We start from the raw sequence: 21,451 nt of genomic DNA on the forward strand, positions 1-21,451 counted from the left end.
TGGCAACGTGTGAAAAGGGGGTTGGGGAGCTGTGAGGGGAAGGGATTTTGTTTTGGGGAGGGCGTGAGGTGTAAAGGGAGAGTGACAAAGTCCTGAGCAAGCTGTAAAGGGGATAACTGGTCAGGTGGAAAGGGGGAGGAAGTATGGCCAATTGTAAAGGGAGGGGTTTTTTGTCAAGGGGGTGAGGTTCCCCCCCCCTTTTTGAATATTTGTTTAATGCTGCTGTTTTTGAAACCATAATCTATATTGTATTTTAATCTGCTTTTATTCTTAGTTATGGATTTTTTTTATTTTAAAAAATCAAGCCGCCCGATGCTTCTATTTTCAGGAAAGCCAGGATGAAGAAAACCTTTAAATATTTCCCCATTGCCCTCTTTTTATCAATCCAGTGTGGGGTGTAGTGGTTAAAGCAGGCAGAACCAGATTCAAATCCTATGTGTGGCCTCTAGAGCTCAGTAGGCAAATCTTATCCTACCTCACAGGACTGTGAAAATGATCCCGGGCACACTATGCATTAACACACATTTAATGCGCATGGAATGAGGGACGCGGATGGCGCTGCGGGTTAAACCACAGAGCCTAGGGCTTGCCGATCAGAAGGTCGGCGGTTCGAATCCCCGCGACGGGTGAGCTCCCGTTGCTCGGTCCCTGCTCCTGCCAACCTAGCAGTTCGAAAGCATGTCAGTGTGCAAGTAAATAAATAGGTACCACTCCGGCGGGAAGGTAAATGGTGTTTCCGTGCACTGCTCTGGTTCGCCAGAAGCGGCTTAGTCATGCTGGCCACATGACCCGGAAGCTGTATGCTGGCTCCCTCGGCCAATAAAGCAAGATGAGCGCCGCAACCCCAGAGTCGGTCATGACTGGACCTAATGGTCAGGGGTCCCTAATGCACATGGAATACCAGGAACTGCAGTTTTTACCCCTCACAGTGTGACAATTCACAGCACTGCGAAGAAGATACCATTCTCAGAATTCTTTGGGGGAAGCCACATGCGTTAAATGTGCAGCATGGATGTGACCGATCGCATGGGCTGAGGGAGAATCTTGTACACCACTGTAAATTCCTTGGAGGAAGAGCAGAATGAAAAAGGACGAACAATGTAGCTAAGGCAGGGGTGACAACTTGAATAAATATATTGTGGGGGTCCTGGTAAGCCCTGCCCCACATAACCGATCACATGACGCAGTGCACCCACACCATTTGAATGGGAGTACCCATGAACTTTGTGGGGGCCCTGCTCCCTCAAATATTTTATTGTTGGGGATGAAGCCCCCGCAGCCGCTAGGAATGGGCTCCTATGAATGTAGGGATGGACTGAACAGGAAGAAATTGTGCTTTCAAGGGAGGGATAGGTACATGGGATTTATGGAAGGGAGGGCAGGCTTCATGTTGGGGGGGGGCAGGACTTCAGTTAAGTATTTTTATTGATTTACTTGATTGGGGGGGGCAGCTGCCCATGGATAGCTAAATCAAATGAGTTGATGGGCTCTGTGTGGGGATTAAGGAACGCGTTTTGAGTCAGGGCTCCAGGACTTGTTTTTGGTGTCACTGGAAACCAGGCAGAGGGCCTTCTCGGTGGTGGCACCTGCCCTGTGGATCGCCCTCCTATCAGATGTCAAGGAAATAAACAACTGTCCGACTTTTAGAAGACACCTGAAGGCAGACCTATTGAGGAAAGTTTTTTAAATGTTTGATGTTTTATCGTGTTTTCAGTATTTAATATTTAATATTCTATTGGAAACCCAGCCAGATGGGCAGGGTATAACCAACATATTATTATTATTATTATTATTATTATTATTATTATTATTATTATTATTATTATAATATTATTATTATTATATTATTATTATTATTATTACCAGTAAGAGAGAGAATGAGAGAAACAAGAGTGTCTCTGAGAATATGACCCCTCCACACACGATTTCCTCCCATCACGAGAAAGATGGAGCAGCAGTCAGATAGAAGTAGGGAGGGCAGAAACAAGAGAGATAGAGAGATAAACGCGATTCTCTCTCTCTCTCTCTCTCTCTCTCTCTCTCTCTCTCTCTCTCTCTCACACACACACACACACACACACACACACACACACACACACACACAGAGTGGATCAGCTGCTGCTGTGAGGCTCAGCCTGACCTACATATCAGCAGTCAGAGCGCTCGCCTCCTCGCTGGCGCTGGGAGGGAATCTGCTGCTGCCGCCGCCGCCGCCACAAACTCCCGCCCCCTCACCCGCAGGCCGGGACTGCGCTCCTCGCTCCCGGAGCTGCCCACGGCAGGGGCGGCGGCTTCCCACGGGCAGCTGCACGCGAGTGGGTGCAGACCCAGGCTGCGGCAGGTCGTTGCCACCGCGCGGGCTGCTTGCTTCGGCTCCCGCGCCTTCGCCACACCCGCGATCGGAGCCGGGTCATCGGAGACCCCCGGGGCCGCCTTTGCGCAGCCGGGCCAGGCGCACCATTAACAGTCTTGCGCTCTCCCGCCACCTCCGCTGCTTCATGCTTCGCAGCCGCTCCCACGTTGCTGATATAGCTTGCAATAAGAGAGCAAATAAGCAACTCTCGTTTTTTTTTTTTTAAAAAAATAAAAAATAAAGACTCTGAGCATGTGCAGTTTTTGCATTTAGCACCATTCCTGCTGCTTCCTGGGTGGTCGTCTGGGGCCTCTCTGGCCCCGCGCTCGAGCCCTAGCTCAGCTCCGCAGTTGCCTCCCTGAATGTGTTTGTTTTCCCTCTGGCACTAGAGACATCTGTTATAGACATAATTAATTTAACGTAATGGGCCTCTAAACGGTTTTTGAAGGACTGAGCACTACTAGGAAAGCAAAGAGGAGAGAGGCCTCAGATCAGGTCTCCCGGTGCTTACCTGGCCCTGCCTCCATTCATTCCCCCTCATACTCATAGCCCCATTTGCCCTCACAAGCATAGGTGGCAATTCCTTGGGGGGCTGAGTTCCCTTTGGCTCCCCCATAAAATATTTTAGGGGGCCAGGCCTCCCCAGTGTCTTGTGACCAGTTATGCAGGGTGGGGCTTACCTGCCCCCCCACATATTTTATTCAAGTTGGCACTCTTGCTCACAACAATCTTGCAGTAGCGTAGCGTAGGGGGTGCAGGGGGGCCTGGCCGCACCGGGCGCAACATGTTAGGGTTAGGGGGCGCAAATCCATGGGTTAGGGGGCGCAAATCCACGGGTTAGGAGGTGCAAATTACTTGCCTTGCCCCGGGTGCTGACAACCCATGCTACGCCACTGCAATCTTGTGAGGTAAATTGATCAGAGAGGGAGAAATTGAGCTTCATAGACCAAGCAGGGATTCACACCTAACCCAGCTAACCCTCTCCGTCCAAAGCCACACCACCACACGGGCTCCATAAAGCCAGGACCCACATTTTCATCCCCAAATGCACAAATAAGAAATGCCTATCCAATGTCTGGATAGAAAGATGTGGATAGGCGAAACGTGTACCTACGGTGGCTGGTGAACCATCGGTAGAGCAGATGGCAAGGAGGCCAACAGTAGGTGGCGCCAGAGCCAACGAGGGGAAACAGAGCAAGCTAACTCTAGGTTTGCCCCCATCTTCCTCCTCCCTGCTGCGTTTGACAAGGGCAGTACAGTGGTACCTCAGGTTACATACGCTTCAGGTTACAGGCTCCGCTAACCCAGAAATATTACCTTCAGGTTAAGAACTTTGCTTCAGGATGAGAACAGAAATTGTGCTCCGGCGGAGCGGCAGCAGCAGGAGGCCCCATTAGCTAAAGTGGTGCTTCAGGTTAAGAACAGACCTCCAGAACGAATTAAGTACTTAACCTGAGGTACCACTGTACTGAGACTGAGGAGAGGGGGAAACTGACAGGCAACACCACCCGCCGAACATGTCGTAAAAAGAAGGCAGGCAGGTATGGGCTGGCTGGGGGCAAACTGAAGTTGGTGGCACAACACCCCATTCATGATTCATCGGATCATGCCCACTGCCGCCACCCTCACCTTTGGGTGTTCAGTTGAGGCTCTACAGGTTTGGTTGGGGACCCCGTTTTTCGTAGGGTTCCCGCCAGAACAGCGAAAGTCTATGCAGGTGCAACTTGGCCCCACAGGTTCTGTTCAGATATTTTGGTGAATGGGTGGGCAGGGGGTCGGTTCTGCAGGTAAAATCCTTACCCCCCCATCCACAGTCCACATGTTCATGGTTATAGAGCATGAACAGAGCTATATCCTTGAGGACCCAGTTGTATCCGCCCACCCACAAATGTAGCCACCTTAATTTCTAAGCCTTCGGTTGTAATGACCCAAGCAGGGTTTGTCTCCACAACTATGAGGACTTGGAAACACAAAACTGCAACAACCAAAGGCTAAGTCTGAGCTTGTGCACGCATGTATCCCTTCTTCACACAAGCCTGTAGCTGCCAGATCAGAACCCAGCGATCTTGCCCCTATCCCACCCTGAACCATACGAGGCAAAGGAAATGATCCATTGGTTCACCATGGTGTATAGGATAGTTTCTTCCTCAAATTCCACATACAATGGTACCTTGGTTCTCAAACGCCTTGGTACTCAAACAACTTGGAACCCAAACACTAACCCGGAAATAAGTGTTCCGGTTTGTGAACTTTTTCAGAAGCCAAATGTGCTCCGTTTTGAGTGTTATGCTTCTGTTTTGAGTGCCACACTTCCGTTTTGAGTGTTATGCTGAGCTCTGCCTGTTTTTGCTATTTATTTTGTGTTTTTGTTTTTGCGGCTCTTTTTGTTTTGTTTTTGTGACTGTGTCAAACTCAGCTCAGCTACTGATTGATTGATTGTGTGACTGTAGTATATTGTTGATTGCTTTCATTTTATGGCTCAATGGTCTCGTCAGATAGTAAAATTCATGTTAAATTGTGTTTTAGGAGTTGTTTTTAAAAGCCTGGAACGGATTCATCCATTTTGCATTACTTTCTATGGGAAAGTGCGCCTTGGTTTTGGAACGCTTTGGTTTCGGAATGGACTTCCATAACGGATTAAGTTTGAGAACCAAGGTATGACTGTATCTCAGAAGCCTACTCTGCAGTAACTCAGAACAAGACTTTTAGTGTGGCTACCCATGTACTCTGGAATAGCACCCCTGTGCCAGTAAGACAGGGACTTACTACTTGCACTTTTCAGAAACATTTGGATACATGTTTGTTCCAACACACTTTCCCAATGTTTTGCCACAAGTGTCTAATTTAAATTTAAGTTTCCCATCTAGGGATGGGAGAGGCTGTGGACCTCCAGAGTGATGAGACTCCAACTCCCATCAACTTCAGCCAGCATGGCCATGGCTCAGGATGATGGGAGCTGCACCGTAGGTCTCTAGAGCTGCTTTCCTTCATCTGGTGCCCTCCAGGTGTGTTATACTCCTAACTCCCTTCAGCCCCAGCCAGAGCTGTAACCTGGAAAGGCCAGAGATTGAAGCTGGGAGGTTTTGCATGCAAAGCCTGTTCTCTACGGCTGGGTTATCTTTACTGCATAAATCCACCTGCCTGTTTCAGTCTGTTGCAGAGACAGAAAGATAACCTGATGGCGATACTTGTGAATGTAGAAAGGGGAAATGCAGAAGACAAAAGGGATCGGGGGAGAGATATGGATGGATAGATCCATCAATCAACGGAGGGCAAATAAATGAATTAGCTGATTAATTGAATATATTTATTAATAAGACTGTTAGTGAAGGGGGGAGGAAGCAAGAGGAAAGCCCTTAACTATTAGAACGTAAGAAGGATGCAGAAAACCATTCTCCCCTCTCCCCATCCAGAATGAATTCACAGATCCCCTGACACTCATTAATCCAGCTAATTTGATCCGATTGTTTTAAAAAGCGCTTTCAAATATTTGAGTCTCCTAATCCCAAAGCCAAATCTCTCAGCTGGTGTGAACCAGCCTGTTGTTGTTTTGTTGTCTTTTTGTTGTTGTCGTCATAAACGGGACACGATTCCCACGTGATGACCCCCCACTCTTGTTACAAAGTAGCTCTGCATGTGAGTTCATAAAAGACTGGATGGAGGAACATGCTCTCTGTGTCTTGTATATGGCTATAGGTGATTCAGAGAAGCAGCTTCCCCAGGGGAACATTTTCATCACTGTTTATTTACTGCTCATTAATGTAATGGTATATATGGGGTGTTAAGGGAAGGCCACATCACACTCCTTCTGGGGCAGATTGTCCACCTTTGGTCTCCATCCTGCACTCAGCTCTCACCTGTAGCTCCTAGGAGCTGTTAGCATGCGACAGCGGCTGCACCCGGGAATGGCTTCGACTGGCCATCCACACTAAGTAAGGGAAAAGTAAAGGTAAAGGGACCCCTGACCATTAGGTCCAGTCGTGACCGACTCTGGGGTTGCGGTGCTCATCTCGCTTTATTGGCCGAGGGAGCCGGTGTACAACTTCTGGGTCATGTGGCCAGCATGGCTAAGCTGATTCTGGCGAACCAGAGCAGCGCACAGAAACGCCGTTTACCTTCCCGCCAGAGCGGTACCTATTTATCTACTTGCACTTTGACGTGCTTTTGAGCTGCTAGGTTGGCAGGAGCAGGGACCGAGCAACGGGAGCTCACCCTGTCGTGGGGATTCGAACCACCAACCTTCTGATCGGCAAGTCCTAGGCTCTGTGGTTTAACCCACAGTGCCACCCACGTCCCTAAGTAAGGATAGCCTTGATAAATTAGGGACTTCTGCATGCAAGCAAAGACAGGCTGCAGCGGATTAAGCAGATGAGACCAATAGTCAAGAAGGCAGTTCCTGCACATGGTGAAGTGAGGGGCAGGTGGGGCTCATCAGCCCTGGGAAGGGAGCCCATCTAGGAGAAGGAGAACTCTGATCCTAAACCTCTACTGTCTTGTGGGATCTTCAGAAGAAGAAGAAACTAAGAAGTAAACCAGGCTTCCTCAACCTCGGTCCTCCAGATGCTTTTGGCCTACAACTCCCATGATCCCTAGCTAGCAGGACCAGTGGTCAGGGATGATGGGAATTGTAGTCTCAAAACATCTGGCGGGCCGAGGTTGAGGAAGCCTGGAGTAAACCTAACACAAATCTGGAGTGGAGTCCACTTGATATATAGCTCCGAAAATGATACTTGGGACCATACAAAAGATATTAAGATTGGGAGTCTTCCCTTTTTTTAACCTCTCTTCTGAGAAGGAAGATTTGGCAAGGCCTTTACCCTACCACGAAAACAAGGCCGGCCCAAGACATTTTGGCACCTGAGGCGAACCATGAAATGGTGCCCCTCCCCACCAGGGAAGAAGGGGTGAGTGAAGTTCTACATAAGGAACAAGCGGCAAATAAATTATGCACTGAGGCCTGCTGTCCCTATGGATCCTGTCACCTGAGGTGGTTGCCTCACCTTGCCTCGTGGGTGGGCCAACCCTGCACAAGAAGCTTCTATTAATGCCACATTTTTTAATACTTCCTGCTGAGAAGCTACACAATGCAGATCACACAGTCTTCTGACAATCTGCACTTTCCCAGGTATCTACCACTATTAAGAATCAGTATATTCTGCCCACATACACATACTACGGCTGCAATCCTAAATAGAAATATACTTAAACGGAAAGAAGCCCCATGGAATTTAATGGGACACAGTTCTCAGTAAACACAGATAGGAGTGGTCCATAAGACTGCAGTCGAGCACCCAAATACATGCAAGTCCCTCTGATTTTCAAGCATGAAAAAGTGGAGGCAGGATTGTACTGCTTAAAACTAGAGATGATTTAACTCCAGCCTTGTTGTATGATCAGCATTGCCTTCCAGAATTCTGATGCTTTAGATTGCAAAGCAAGAGTGTCTGTACTCAGGATCTTTGAACAGTTAACTAATCTGCGCTAAGTGATCTGGAGTATCCACTACTCTTTAAGAATACAAATGCCTTACTTGGTCCCACCAAGGCTGAATTCACAGGACCTTTCCAGACCTTTCTCTTAATTGTTAAGTTCTGCATTATGTTTGAGCATTCACACAACAGAAAAGCCCCTTCTTGAGGAATATAGGGCAAGTTTCCATGATATTTGCTTCCAGGGGAAAAAAAATGTTTGCAAAAAATATGGAAAGGGGTGTTAAATTTACACTACATTCCACACCAGTTCAACTGTATAGTTCCAGAAGTGGCTTTTACATTATGTGAAAGTGCAGATATGATGTGGAAATTAATAGGGAAATGTCAATGAAAATGGAATAAGCTACCATGTGAATGCAACTCAAGGTCCGCCCCATGCATCATTTGTTGCAAAGCTCCTAGCAGCCAGGAGGTGTGCTTGTCGGGGTCGATTAGACATTGGCACGTGGTCCGGCAGTGGCCTACAGTCTTATTTTTCTCCACCCCTGCTGTGGACTACATGCTACCTGCAAACTTTCACTACAGTGGTACCTCGGGTTAAGTACTTAATTTGTTCTGGAGGTCTGTTATTAACCTGAAATTGTTCTTAACCTGAAGCACCACTTTAGCTAATGGGGCCTCCCGCTGCTGCCGCCCCACCGGACCACGATTTCTGTTCTCATCCTGAAGCAAAGTTCTTAACCCAAGGTATTATTTCTGGGTTAGCGGAGTCTGTAACCTGAAGCGTATGTAACCCGAGGTACCACTGCACTGGAATGCTTCAAGTGGGAACGGCAACACAATGTTGCAGTGTGTGGCATGCTCCAGTTCAAGTTGCTCTATTCTGTGTCCTCTCCCTCCTGGTTCACAGTTCCCACCCGCAACAGTCACTCAGCATTCTGTGGCCACTGAGCATGCTCAACCCTCATGGGGTTGTTTTAGAGGTCCCCCATGTGGGGGTTTCCCCCCAGAATTATTTTTGTATTGCTGCGAACCTTGGGGGTTCCTCCAAGCCTGTTGAATACAGTGGTACCTCGGGTTACAGACACTTTGGCTTACAGACGCTTCAGCTTACAAACTCTGCTAACCAGGAAGTGGTTGCTCCAGGTTAAGAACTTTGCCCCAGGATAAGAATAGAAATCACATGCTAAGCGGTGAAGCAGCATCAGGAGGCCCCATTAGCTAAAGTGGTGCTTCAGGTTAAGAACCGTTTCAGGTTAAGAACGGACCTCTGGAATGAATTAAGTTCTTAACCCGAGGTACCACTGTACCTCCCTCTGGTACGTGGGAGATACTGTTTTGGCTATCTGTGCAATGGTACTTGCAGCCTTAATGTTGGCAATACAGATGGACAGGGAGGGAGAGGGGCAGCCCTTCTGGAGAATGCATCTAGGTTCTACTAGCGACACACGAGCAATAATTCCATCACATGGGGTGCCTGCATTGGATATGACGTCATTCCTATGTGAGTAATTAACATTCAAAGTAGAAGCGGTATGTGATGCTCTTCTGATTTCAAGCAGTCCTCCAAGAGCCAGGTAAAGATCAGAACCTGAAGAAGCAATCTATGAACAGGTGTGTGGGAGAAGAGCCAAAGGTCAGAAGAAGTCCCAGATACTGTCCAATGGGGATTGGGGAAGTCCGAAACCAGCTATTCCCCCCCCTTTTTCTCTCAAAATGCACATCAACACATGCTTATGCAACCCCAAATGCACACTTCCACACTCAGATGCTATAAATATGTTCAGTTTCATTATTCCATTCCAACGATGCTTTGCGTTTTCCCCTCAAAATGTGACATGTTGCCAAATTTGGAGGAAAATCCAGTACATACTCTAAGTAATACAGTCCATGCTGGCCCTGCCAGATCTGGTGGTGCCATTGGCAAGTAAGGCTGTGTATAATTTATAATTTAATCTGGCAGTTTTATCTGCTTAGTTTGTTTATACACAATTGTACACAAATTGCGGTGGTTGGTGGCTGGTGGCTGGTGGTGTACTTCTCTCTCTTTCTCTCTCTCTCTATATATACAGTGGTACCTCGGGTTACATACGCTTCAGGTTACATACGCTTCAGGTTACAGACTCCGCTAACCCAGAAATATTACCTCGGGTTAAGAACTTTGCTTCAGGATGAGAACAGAAATCGTGCAGCAGCAGTGCGGCGGCAGTGGGAGGCCCCATTAGCTAAAGTGGTGCTTCAGGTTAAGAACAGTTTCAGGTTAAAAACAGACCTCCAGAATGAATTAAGTTCTTAACCTGAGGTACCACTGTGTGTGTGTGTGTGTGTGTGTGTGTGTGTGTGTGTGTGTGTGTGTGTGTAAAAAGGTAAAGGACCCCTGGACGGCTAAGTCCGATCAAAGACGATTATGGGGTTGCGGTGCTCATCTCGCTTTCCGGCCGAGGGAGCCAGTGTTTGTCCACAGACAGCTTTCCGGGTTATGTGGCCAGCATGACTAAGCCGCTTGTGGAGCAACGAAACACTGTGACGGAAACCACAGCACACGGAAACACCGTTTACCTTCCCGCTGCAGCAGTACCTATTTATCTACTTGCACTGGTGTGCTTTCAAACTGCTAGGTGGCCGGAGCTGGGACAGAGCAACGGGAGCTCACCCCGTTGCAGGGATTCGAACCGCCGACCTTCCAGTCAGCATGCCCAATAGGCTCAGTGGTTTAGACCACAGTGCCACCCGTGTCCCTTTCTATATATATATGGCTCAGGGTGTATGATAGGAAGTGGGCAGTGGTTCCTGCAATGGAGGCCAGTGATCTGGCACTGCCACAAGCCAGATAGGTGACAGAAGGTGATAGAAGGGGTAGGCTTAGGGCATGTGGTTTCTAACTATACATCTACGATTCTATGTCAAGGATGCTTTAGCTGAGATTCCTTCATTGCAGGGGGTTGGACCGGATGACCCTCAGAGTCCCTTCCAACTCTATGATTCTACTCTATGACCTAAACCATCAACAGAGGGATAAAAGAAGCGGGGAGAGTATGTTTTCAAGGGGTGCCGTGTGAGACAAAGAGGAGAGGAGTCTCCCTTTCTGCCTTTAAGTATGCTTTAGAGCAGAGGTGGGGAAATGTGGTGGTGTTTTTTCTTCATATTTTCCGTATTCATTTGTGAGCAATTTCCTGGGGCTTGAAAACAGTGGTGGGCAGTGCCAGGGGAACAACGTGGGCAGGCAACAGATGCCACTCTTGTACCGTGTAGGCTGTATTCCAGCCACACAAACACCAGAGTTCCTTCCACAAAGAAACCTCTTCATCCTCCATGCAGGTAGGCAAGGTCACACTCACATCGTACATTCAAAGCACAGGGCTTCTGCCCTCCCACCCCAGAACAAGCACCCAGTTTGTTAAGGGTGCTGGGAACTGTTGCTCTCTGGGGGAAAGCTCTGTGGTGTGGATGTCGCCCAAGGAAGAGGCATTATCGCAGTTTAAGGCGCTTGAGGAAGGGTCTGGCTTGAGTCCTGAGGGCCACAGAGGGAGACCGGAGGGGGACACTTTTGTCCCCCAGGCCCAAAGTCCACCACCACCTCTTGTTTACAGCTGGTAGAAGGCAGGTTGGGATCTGCTAATAGATCTCTGAGCGATGTTGCAGTAGAATCATAGAATCATAGAGTTGGAAGAGACCACAAGGGCCATCGAGTCCAACCCCCTGCCAAGCAGGAAACACCACCAGAGCACTCCTGACATATGGTTGTCAAGCCTCTGCTTAAAGACCTCCAAAGGAGGAGACTCCACCACACTCCTTGGCAGCAAATTCCACTGTCGAACAGCTCTTACTGTCAGGAAGTTCTTCCTAATGTTTAGGTGGAATCTTCTTTCTTTCAGTAGATTGGCAAGGATTCCTGACCCAATTTTTTTAGCAGCTAGCTGTAACAAAACAACAGCTTTCCCACCTACATTTGCCTGCGGAAATCAAGGCTAACTAGAGCTGAACTTTTGCAATGTGAAGGCGCTCTGGGGCATTGTGGGGAATTTAAATGGTGACACAAATGCCTTGTATTTTTGTGGAATTACTTCCGTAATCTGTTATGACATGAGAGTTTGATCATTTTATGTTTGTACGTTCTTTTGCTATTTGAGGTATTTACATTCATGAAAGTTCTGGGCTGTGCAGGTGGTTGGTGTTTTTTGCCATGACAGCCACCCACCTGGACAGATTTAAAATGGGTTTAGATGAATTTGTGGCAGATTTGGCTAGCGATGGCTACCATTCACAATGGCTTTATACTTCTTCCAGTATTATTTCCACATTTTGCACCCAGACCTATAAATTAGCTTATACAGATCTGTATACAGACAAATCCTTTGTATTCTTTTTTTAAATGATGTATATCCTCCAACATTTCTCCAATGAAAATAGGGACGACCTATTCCATAATAATAATAATTTTATTATTTATATCCCAACCATCAGACTGGCTTGCCCCAACCAAACTGCGAGGCTTCCAACATATATAAAAAACATAATAAAACTAAAGAGGGCTGCCTTCAGATGTCTTCTAAAGGTTACTTATCTCCTTGGCTCAGGGGCCGGAAAACTCCATACCTTCCAACATTTCTCCGATGAAAATAGGAACGTCCTAAGGAAAAGTGGGACATTCTGGGAGGATCAAATCAGAAACCGGGACAGCTGCTGTTAATGTGGGGCTGCTATCCCTGGAAAACAGGGACACTTGGGGGGGTCTGAGTGATGCCTTTCTCTTCTTTGGGTGAGACTTGAAGCTGCTTTATTTATTTATTTATTTATTTACCACTTTATACTTCTACTAAAAACCTCAAAGCGGTGTACAACATATTAAAGCAATAAAGCAATAGCTGGGTGATGTTCCTCCATCCTCATGAGCAGCCTCTTCAGTAGGGCTGGTGAGTGTGGGTATACCCACTATACCTTTAAAGCACATTCAAAGCACATCCTACCCTCACTGTAGGTTAAACCACAGAGCCTAGGACTTGCCGATCAGAAGGTCGGCGGTTCAAATCCCCATGACGGGGTGAGCTCCTGTTGCTGGGTCCCTGCCCCTGCCAACCTAGCAGTTCAAAAGCACATCAAAGTGCAAATAGATAAATAGGTACCGCTCCGGCAGGAAGGTAAACAGCATTTCCGTGCGCTGCTCTGGTTCACCAGAAGCGGCTTAGTCATGCTGGCCACATGACCCAGAAGCTGTACGCCGGCTCCCTCGGCCAATAAAGCGAGATTAGCACCGTAACCCCAGAGTTGGTCACGACTGGACCTAATGGTCGGTGGTCCCTTTACCTTTACCCTCCCCAAATTCATGGGAACTGTAGTTTGTTAATATGCTGGGTATTATAACCCTGTATGGGGAAAGCTGGGGTCCCCAGGATTCTTTCATGGGGTGGGAGGGATGTGATTTGAATCTCCTTTAAAGGTGTGTATGGCAGGGGGGGGGTCACTGTTGCTGGAGAACACCAGCAGAAAAGAGCTATTGCCCTCCTGTCTTGCATGTGAGCTTCCCGTGGGTGCCTGGTTGGCCAATCTGCGAAATGGGTTGCTGGATTATAGAGCCCTTAGGTCTGATTCAGCAGAGCTCCTCTTGAGTCTGCATTGGGGGTGCTCCAGGGATTTGAATGTAATTTAAATGGTGGCTCCAAGTTGAAGCAGAGCTCACTGGAACACCATAAAAGGGGAGAGGGCCAGACAGGGATCAACTCGGGCCCCGACAACCACCCAGCAATGTTGGGCACTGACGCCAGCCCTGCCTGGTGCCTCTCCCTGGGGGCTCAGCGAGAGAGGTAAGTGAAAGAAAGGCTGCAGCCACACCTTGGCAGTGCCACAATGGGGCATGTATTAAGGCTGCGTGAGCTCTTCTTCTCAGGGAAACAGTGAAATAGGCAGGGCAGAGATGAGAACTGTGAAGAACTGCCAGGAGTAAGAGCTATATAAAAGATAAATTATTTATACCATGCCGGGTTTTTCGCATTCACATCTTTAAAAGGATGTTCAGGAAGAAGAGTGTTTAAAAAAGAAAAGCTGTAAAAAAAGAAAAGAAAGAAAGAAAAGGCTCACGGCATGGGAGAAGAAGGAGAGCCTTGTGGAGATCTGTCTGAACCGCATTTCTAAAAGAAGGTTATGAAGGGAGGGTGTCAAGAAGGGCGTCCTACATTTTATGTGACCAGAAAACCCAAATTCTCTAATTGAATCAAATGAAATAGATTTGCATGAGCTCGCTTAATCACAGCACTTCGCGTTGGTCTCAGAGTACAAGGGATTCCCCCCCCCCTCTTTCTCTCTCTTTGGTAGCAGCTGGTGTTCCTTTTTAGGAAACCAGGCAGGGTGGAAAACAGGAGGGATTTGGTGACGGGACTTGGATTCTGTGGTGAAACTCAGTTCTGTGTGTGGCCGTGTGATGAAATTCAGTTTGACAACAAAATACAAGGTGACAAAACCCAGACTTAAGAGAATAAGGCATAACCCTTTCCTTAATGTACCACTTTGCTACATGTAGGGAACTCCCCCCCCCCCATTTTTAAACACAAGGGAAGCAATCACAAACATGATTCTTCACAACCTGTAATTTGAAGTGGTACGGTCCAGAACCCCGCCATCTTAGGCTACAATCCTATGCACACTTCCTTTGGAGCAGGAGTGCCAACTTGAATAAAATATTGGTGGTGGGAGGTAAGCTCTGCCCCACATAATGGATCACAACACACACACACACATGAATGGCAATGCCCATCCACTTTGGCAAGGCGTGCCACCCTCAAATATTTTATGGGGGTCCGAAGGGACCTCGGCCCCTAGGAGTCGGTTCCTATGCTTTGGAGTGAGTCAGGCATAGTCAACACTACACAGGAAGTAGAATGAAGTGGTATAGATCTGAGGATTGGACTGTACCACTTGAAGCTGCAGATGGGTGGTGGTAGACGATTATATTTTTGAAAACTCTCCACACACAGAAACCACCCTGACAGGGAATGTGCTGGGTTATGTGTATAATTCTTAATAGCAGGATTTTAAAAACAAAACAAGGGGCAGCATTCAAAACAGGTGTCCCTAGCTGCAGTCTGAAGCTGTATACTCAGTGGCGTAGCATGGGTTGTCAGCACCCGGGGCAAGGCAAGTAATTTGCGCCCCCTAACCCGTGGATTTGCGCCCCCTAACCCTAACCCCCAGATGTTGCGCCCGGTGCGGCCAGCCCCCCTGCACCCCCCACGCTACGGTGTATACTCACTGTACCTTTGAAGCACCTTTGAAGCACATTCTTCCCCCGAAAGAATTATGGGCACTGCAATCTATTATTATTGGTTGCTGGGAATGGTAACTGTGAGGGAGTAAACTACAATGCCCAGGATTCTTTGAGGCAAACAATGTGTTTCAAATGTGCTTTAAAGGTATAGTGTGTACATAACCTGTGATCATAACAGTCTGCCTTACCACCGCAGGGTTCATACCACTTTCGTCTTCTGCCTGGGTAAGGTAAGGTAAAAAGTTAAAGGACCACTGGACAGTTAAGTCCAGTCAAAGGCGACTATGCGGTGTGGCGCTCATTTCGCTTTCAGGCCGAGGGAGCCAGCATTTGCCAACAGACAACTTTCTGGGTCATGTGGCCAGCATGATTGAACTGCTTCTGGCTCACAGAGAACCATGATAAGAGCCAAAGTGCACGGAAACACCGTTTACCTTCCCGCCGCAGCAGTACCTATCTATCTACTTGCACTGGTGTGCTTTCAAACTGCTAGGTTGGCAGAAGCTGGGACAGAGCAACAGGAGCTGGATTCTGCCTGGATAGAGCAGGCCTTGCACTGAACCAAACTGGCTGTGAATGTCCTGATTTCGCATAATGTGTGGATTCACAATAGGGCTCTCCTTTGTCAAGCATACTAGTCTTGTAGGAACAACAGGAGCTTCTGCATTCATAGCTCAGAACTTCCAAAGAACTTTCTGTTCCCATCGAGGTCGCTCCCTGAGCTCGCCACCACCCATCCCACTTGGGCCAGGCAACAACAGCCCCAGTGCTTTGAATGGAAATGAGAACTCTTCCATTCAAAGACTCTTTGCAGGGGTCCAGCGAGTGAGTTTATTTGCCACTCAACGACACAAGTATTTGGTTTAGGAAACAGGTTAGGAACAGCCTGGCATCATGCTTATCCGAGGGCCATGTTTTCTAGTCTCTTTTAAACATTATAAATTTCACCCAAATCTACAAGTGGCTCCTGCAACTCAATGCTGGGAAAATTTGGTACAAAACAATCACAGTACCCAAAATGCACCAGAGGGCCTCCCATGGTCCACCTCACAATGTCTCTCTGACTCTTTCACCGATGGGGCAGGAGAACTAATTGCTGTGAGATGTTGTGCTCCCACTGAGAGCGCAGCTCCGTTCCAAAGTGGGATGGACCACAGGAGGGTCCTTCAGGGACTCAATGAGTACTTGAAACAGCGTTGGCTGTTGTGGGAAGATTACAGAATGCACGCGAGGCATTGCCAAGGCAGACCTGACTCTCTGACTGACACACCAGGAGAATGAGCAACGGCTGTGTCATTTATTCAACAATTGCCCACATTGTTGTTTTTAAAGCATCTGTTGAAATTCAGCACCGTTGAAGCGAAGCGGCTGGCCTAAGCTAGACCACCGATGGAATTCAGAAGACACGGCAAAGACCCCTCAGAGGAGCCGAATTGGGGCAATCTCTTTTCATTAACAATGTCCAGAGAGGTAGCCGTGTTACTCTGTTTTAGTGCAAGACTAAGGGCTGTGTACACAGCATACCTTTTAAAGCACATCTGAAACCGGGGGCTGGAGGAGGAAATGTGCTTTAAATGTATGGTGTGCACACAGTCTAACACATTTTAACTACTACAACATACAACCTAATTTTTGTGCTCAACACCCCCCTCCTCTTGCTTTATTGTGGAGCATCTTGCCTGAGGAGCGTTCTGGAGAACTCGGACCCTTGCCACTGTTTCATAACATTTGGTTGGTCCTAACAAAAAAGTATTGCCCAATGTGGATTGTTGGATTTCCCCCTCCCCCTCCCTCCACCTGATGGACCAAGATGGCTAATGTTGCTTTTTATGTTTTATTACAGCATTAGCTGTTGTAGGACTACAGGACACTTAATCAGATCCAACATCTGATGGACTGGGCTCTAGTCCATGAAACCGTATGCCATAATAAAATGTGTTAGTCTCTAGGGAGACAAGGGGCCATTTGTTGTTGTTATTAAGGTTCTTCTGCTAAGGATGAAGGCTCTTTCTTATATCCCAGTCATGTCTCTGAGGGTGGTGCGGTGCAAGTCATCTGAGTGCACTGGGTGATCAAGATTGCATGCAGAAAGTCCCAGGTTCAATCCCTGCTGTCTCCAGGTAGGGAGTAGACCCCTGGCTGAAAAACTGGAGAACTGCTGCCAGTCAGTGTGGACAATACTGAGCTAGATGGACCAATGATCTGATAGAGAAGAAGGCAGTTCCCTAGGTTCCTAGACATTACCTCTTTGACTTTGTTCGTTTTGGTATTTGCTAGTGTAGCTTTGGTGATTCTACTCTTCCAAAATAATACACCAAATTTCTTTTGCGGCGTCCAAATCATGTGGTGGTTAGTTCCACAAGGTACAATCTGACAAATTGGGTTAGGCAGGATGTAATTGGCAAAGCAGCATCAGTTAGTCATATTGTCCACAGTGGTTTGTGCCCAAATCCCCATTTGGTAAATTTGGCAAGCTAGCTTTTGTGGCTCGGGTTAAGAAGGAGCCTGTTCATGTCTTAGATAAAAGGACAGATAAATGATCTACTTCTCTCTTTTCACGCTTTCCTTCCCAGCTTGGGGGAAAGAAAACACATAAGAGAAATCAGCAGAGGTGACTGAAGGAGCAACTAGATTTTACAGAGAAGTTACGATGTTGGGATGGACCAAAGTTAACAATTTAATTTCAAATTGTATAGACCACAGCCTAAGAAGGCACCATTTGCACGGTACATTTAACCACACTATCATGCCACTTCAAACAGTCATGGCTCTCCCCCCCCCCAAAGAATCTTGGGACTTGTAGTTTGCTAAGGGTGCAGAGAGTTGCTAGGAGACCCCCTGCTCCTCTCCCAGAGTTCCCTGGGAATATGAATGGACTGTTAAACTAACTGCAGCTCTGTTCTCAGCTCCCAGGATTCTTTGGGTGGAATCCATGGCGGTTTAAAGTGGCATTATCCTGCTTTAAACATGTAGTAGAGATGGGGGCCTCGGTGACAAGAGTACACGCACAGCATACATTGAAAGCACATTGAAAGCATCCCCACCTGCCAGAATCCCAGGAACCGTAGTTTCCTAAGGGTGCCAGGAATTATAGTTCTGTCAGGGGTAAACTACAGTTCAAAGGGTGTGTGTGTGTGCTTGTGTGTGTTTTAAATCTATGTTGTATGCACAGCCTTTCTGCATGCAGAAGGCCCCAACCTCAGCCTTGGCATTTTCAATTAAAAGGATCTGCAGTAGCAGATAATAGGAAAGAAAGACTTTCCACTGCCCGTTTAGGCAAGCCTTCAGAACCTGGTGTTCTCCAGATGTTTTAGATTCCAGCGCCCATCTCCCCTGCCCATTGGCCATGCTGAGGCTGATGGGAGTTGTAGTCGGGGGGGGGGGAATCTGGAGGGCACCCATTGGGAAAACCTGGCCTGGATAACATAAGCAGCATCCCAGACTCCTAAATTAATATTGGGTGTGCTCCAATTTGTGTTGAAATTAAGACTCAAAAGGCTGAGAAATAAAATGTTGCTTTGAGGAATAGATGAAGTGGGATTAGGAACGCAGATGCAGAGGCCGCATCTACACAGCCACAGAGCTGATCTGCACACAGTGGAAGCTCAACATGTCCTCAGCTGCACTCATGCGCCTTCGCTTGTGCAGCGAGGGAGAGGCATTAACGTGTGAACCAGGCTAATAATGCAGATAAATCAGCTGCCTTTCATTTTCACACAACCCTTCATTTTCGGGCGGATGCAACCGCAAGAACGGCTCTTGGGGCCATATCTGTGTGCAGCTAGTTCGCACATTACATGCCACTACACAAGTGTGCGCTCTCTCTCTCTCTCTGAGCCAGTCTGGTCTCTCTGTTTGTAGAAGGAGAGTCCTAAGTGAGTCGCCCCAGATAAGACACACTGCACACGGGAAGAGGCTGCTGAGCCTCATCAGCTATGACAAGGGGCTGCAGAAATCTGAGGCAGGCGAGTCTCTCGACAGCTGAGCCTCCCTCCACGGATGCAACCTCAACACACACACCTGGACCACTGATGGCTCCTCCTTGACTTCAAAGCTGGAGCTTCTTGACACATGAGAGATGCTCCTTGGACCTCCTTAGCCCTCCCTCCCTGGCACCTGTCTCCTCCTGCCCCACATTTTATCCTCTTCTTTCGCTCTGTGTGTAGTTCCAGCTCCATCCTTCTTCCCTTATCTCTCGATCTGGTCCTCCATCTTTCCCAGAGCATCCTGTCAGGTTCCCTCCCTCCCTCCCCCATCCTCCCTCCCCCTCTCCTCCAGCCCACCCCCCTCTCACTAGCTGCCCCATTACCTCTCCTCACCTCTCCTTCCCTTTCCCACAAGTCCCCCTTTCACCCCCATTCTGCTCCTTTCCCTCCCTCCTTTAGCATTACATTATCCGCTGCTCACTTTCTCCCCCTTCTCCCTCAACTCTTCTCATTTTCTCCATCCAGGTATTCCTCTTCTTTGGACCACATCTTTGCACTCTGATTTCCTTCCCCACCCGTCTTGCTTCCCTCTGGTTTCCCACCCTTAATCTTTGCCATCCCGTCCTGATTGCTCCTCCATTCATCTATCCTTCCATCCAAATAGCTCTGCCTGCGCGCACGCATTTTAATTCTACGGGCGCACATCTTAATTCCGCGCATTCAAAAGCCCTTTCCATATTCCCCTCTTTTCCACCCCCACCTCTCCCTCTCTCCCCTCACCTTCTCCTCCCGCCCCCGCCTGCCCCCTTCCTCCTTCTCTCGCCTCTCTCATTCACTTCATCTTTCCCACAGCCCTGGCTGATTTCTGCCTGGCTCGCTGACCCCACAGATCCTGCAAACCCATGCCCACTCTGGGCATCGCCGTGGCGCTCACCTGCTGATACCCCCAGTCCTCCGGGGCAAATTCGCTCCCCACGGCTTCAAACTGGAAGTTGATGTGCGGCGCCTGGTGCAAGAGGAACGTCCACCACGAAGCTCGATACCCCTGGGGGGACCCCATCCCTCCGACGCGGGGCGCCCACAACCCCAAGCCCGCTCACCGCGCTGGTCGCCGGCCCCCCATGCTGGCACACGGATGGATGTCGGGGAATGATGTGCAGGGAGGCAGTGCAGAACATCAGGGCTTATCCGCGCGGGATATTGGGGAGGGGGAGTGATGGTTGGGGAAATAAAGGGGGGGAGGGCTAGGTGGTGGGGGAAGAGGACCGTGGAAGGCGCAGCGCCATCTAGCGAGCGCTGCGCCCGTCGCCGTGATTTAAATCAGCCCTTGTCTCGCCCGACCTGTCAGAGAGACTAATAGCTCCCCCAAGTGGATCTGTCCCTCGACGCAATAAATACAAGGCATCGCTGATCAGATTTAAAGCGGATGCAGAGTGGGAGAAAACGCACTAGGAAAGCAACTTCTACAACTTCGCAATCGCGTCCCCAATTTTCTACAAAATATACTTGCGGGGACCAATTGAAATATGTGGAGCGGGCTAGGAAGAAACCCTGCGTAAAAATCCTTACAGCTGCAGTGATGTCAGCCCGTTTTTTCTGAATGGTCAGGAATCCTCACAAACAGCCAGTTGCTTCTGTTATTATTATTTGGGGGCGGGGAGGCAACCAGAAAGTTGTTGCTGCTATAAGCATAACATTTCCCCAGTTGATACGTTGTCGTTTAGAAGATAGTTATTCCCCCCAGATTGCTGCAGTTGTTGCCTGGGATGTAGCAGCAGGAAAAGCCCCAAAGGTTGTAACATTTCCTCACTGGGAAATTGCTGCAACCCCTTGGTGATTTTGGTTACCTTTTCCTGAAACTTTTCCAGCTCTACAGTATCCTTTTCGAGGTGTAGCAGCTAGAACTGAACACTGTGTTCCAAAAGTGGTGTAGCACCATAGATGTCTATAAGGGCAGTGTGATAGGGGGTTTTATTTTCAATGTCTTTCCTAATGATCTGAAACGTGGAATTCATGCTTTTCATAGCTGCCATACACTGGGCTGGCTCCTTCATTGAGCTATCCACCACAACCCCAAGATCTCATTCCTGGTTAGGTACCAGATCCTATTAGTGTATATGCAAAGTTAGGATTATTATTAATTTTTGCCTCAATATGCATCACTTCATACTTGCTTACATTGAACTTCATTTGCCATTTTAATACCCATTCACTCAGCTTGGAGGGATCCTTTTGCAGTTCCTTACAACTACCTTTTGATTTCACCACCACAAATAATTTGGTGTCATCGGCAAACTTGGCTGCCTCATTCTTCATCTGCAACTCTAGACAATTTATGAATGGGTTAGAAAAGTACCAGCCCAGCACAGATTGTTGGAGAACCCCACTTCTTGCATGCTTCTATTGTGAGAATTGTCCATTTATTCCTGATCTTGGCACTTGTCCTACAGACTTGCTCCAGCCTCCAGATCACTGTGGTGGT

The 21,451-nt window shown here is 48.1% G+C and overlaps 1 protein-coding gene across 2 annotated transcripts in view; it reads right to left on the reverse strand.

Annotated features, from left to right (window-relative positions):
* The window catches only part of TTYH1 (tweety family member 1), a 66,590-nt gene extending 46,445 nt beyond the window's left edge, over positions 1–20,145 (reverse strand). For both annotated transcript variants that reach the window (XM_081885981.1, XM_081885980.1), the window contains exon 1: positions 19,904–20,145. In XM_081885981.1, coding sequence (XP_081742107.1) covers positions 19,904–20,029 — 126 coding nt within the window. In that variant the 5' untranslated portion in view covers positions 20,030–20,145. The remainder of the gene's footprint in view (positions 1–19,903) is intronic.
* Positions 20,146–21,451: the final 1,306 nt, after the last annotated feature.

Source organism: Podarcis melisellensis (genome assembly GCF_964234715.1).
Source record: "Podarcis melisellensis genome assembly, chromosome: 13".
Lineage (NCBI taxonomy): Eukaryota > Metazoa > Chordata > Lepidosauria > Squamata > Lacertidae > Podarcis > Podarcis melisellensis.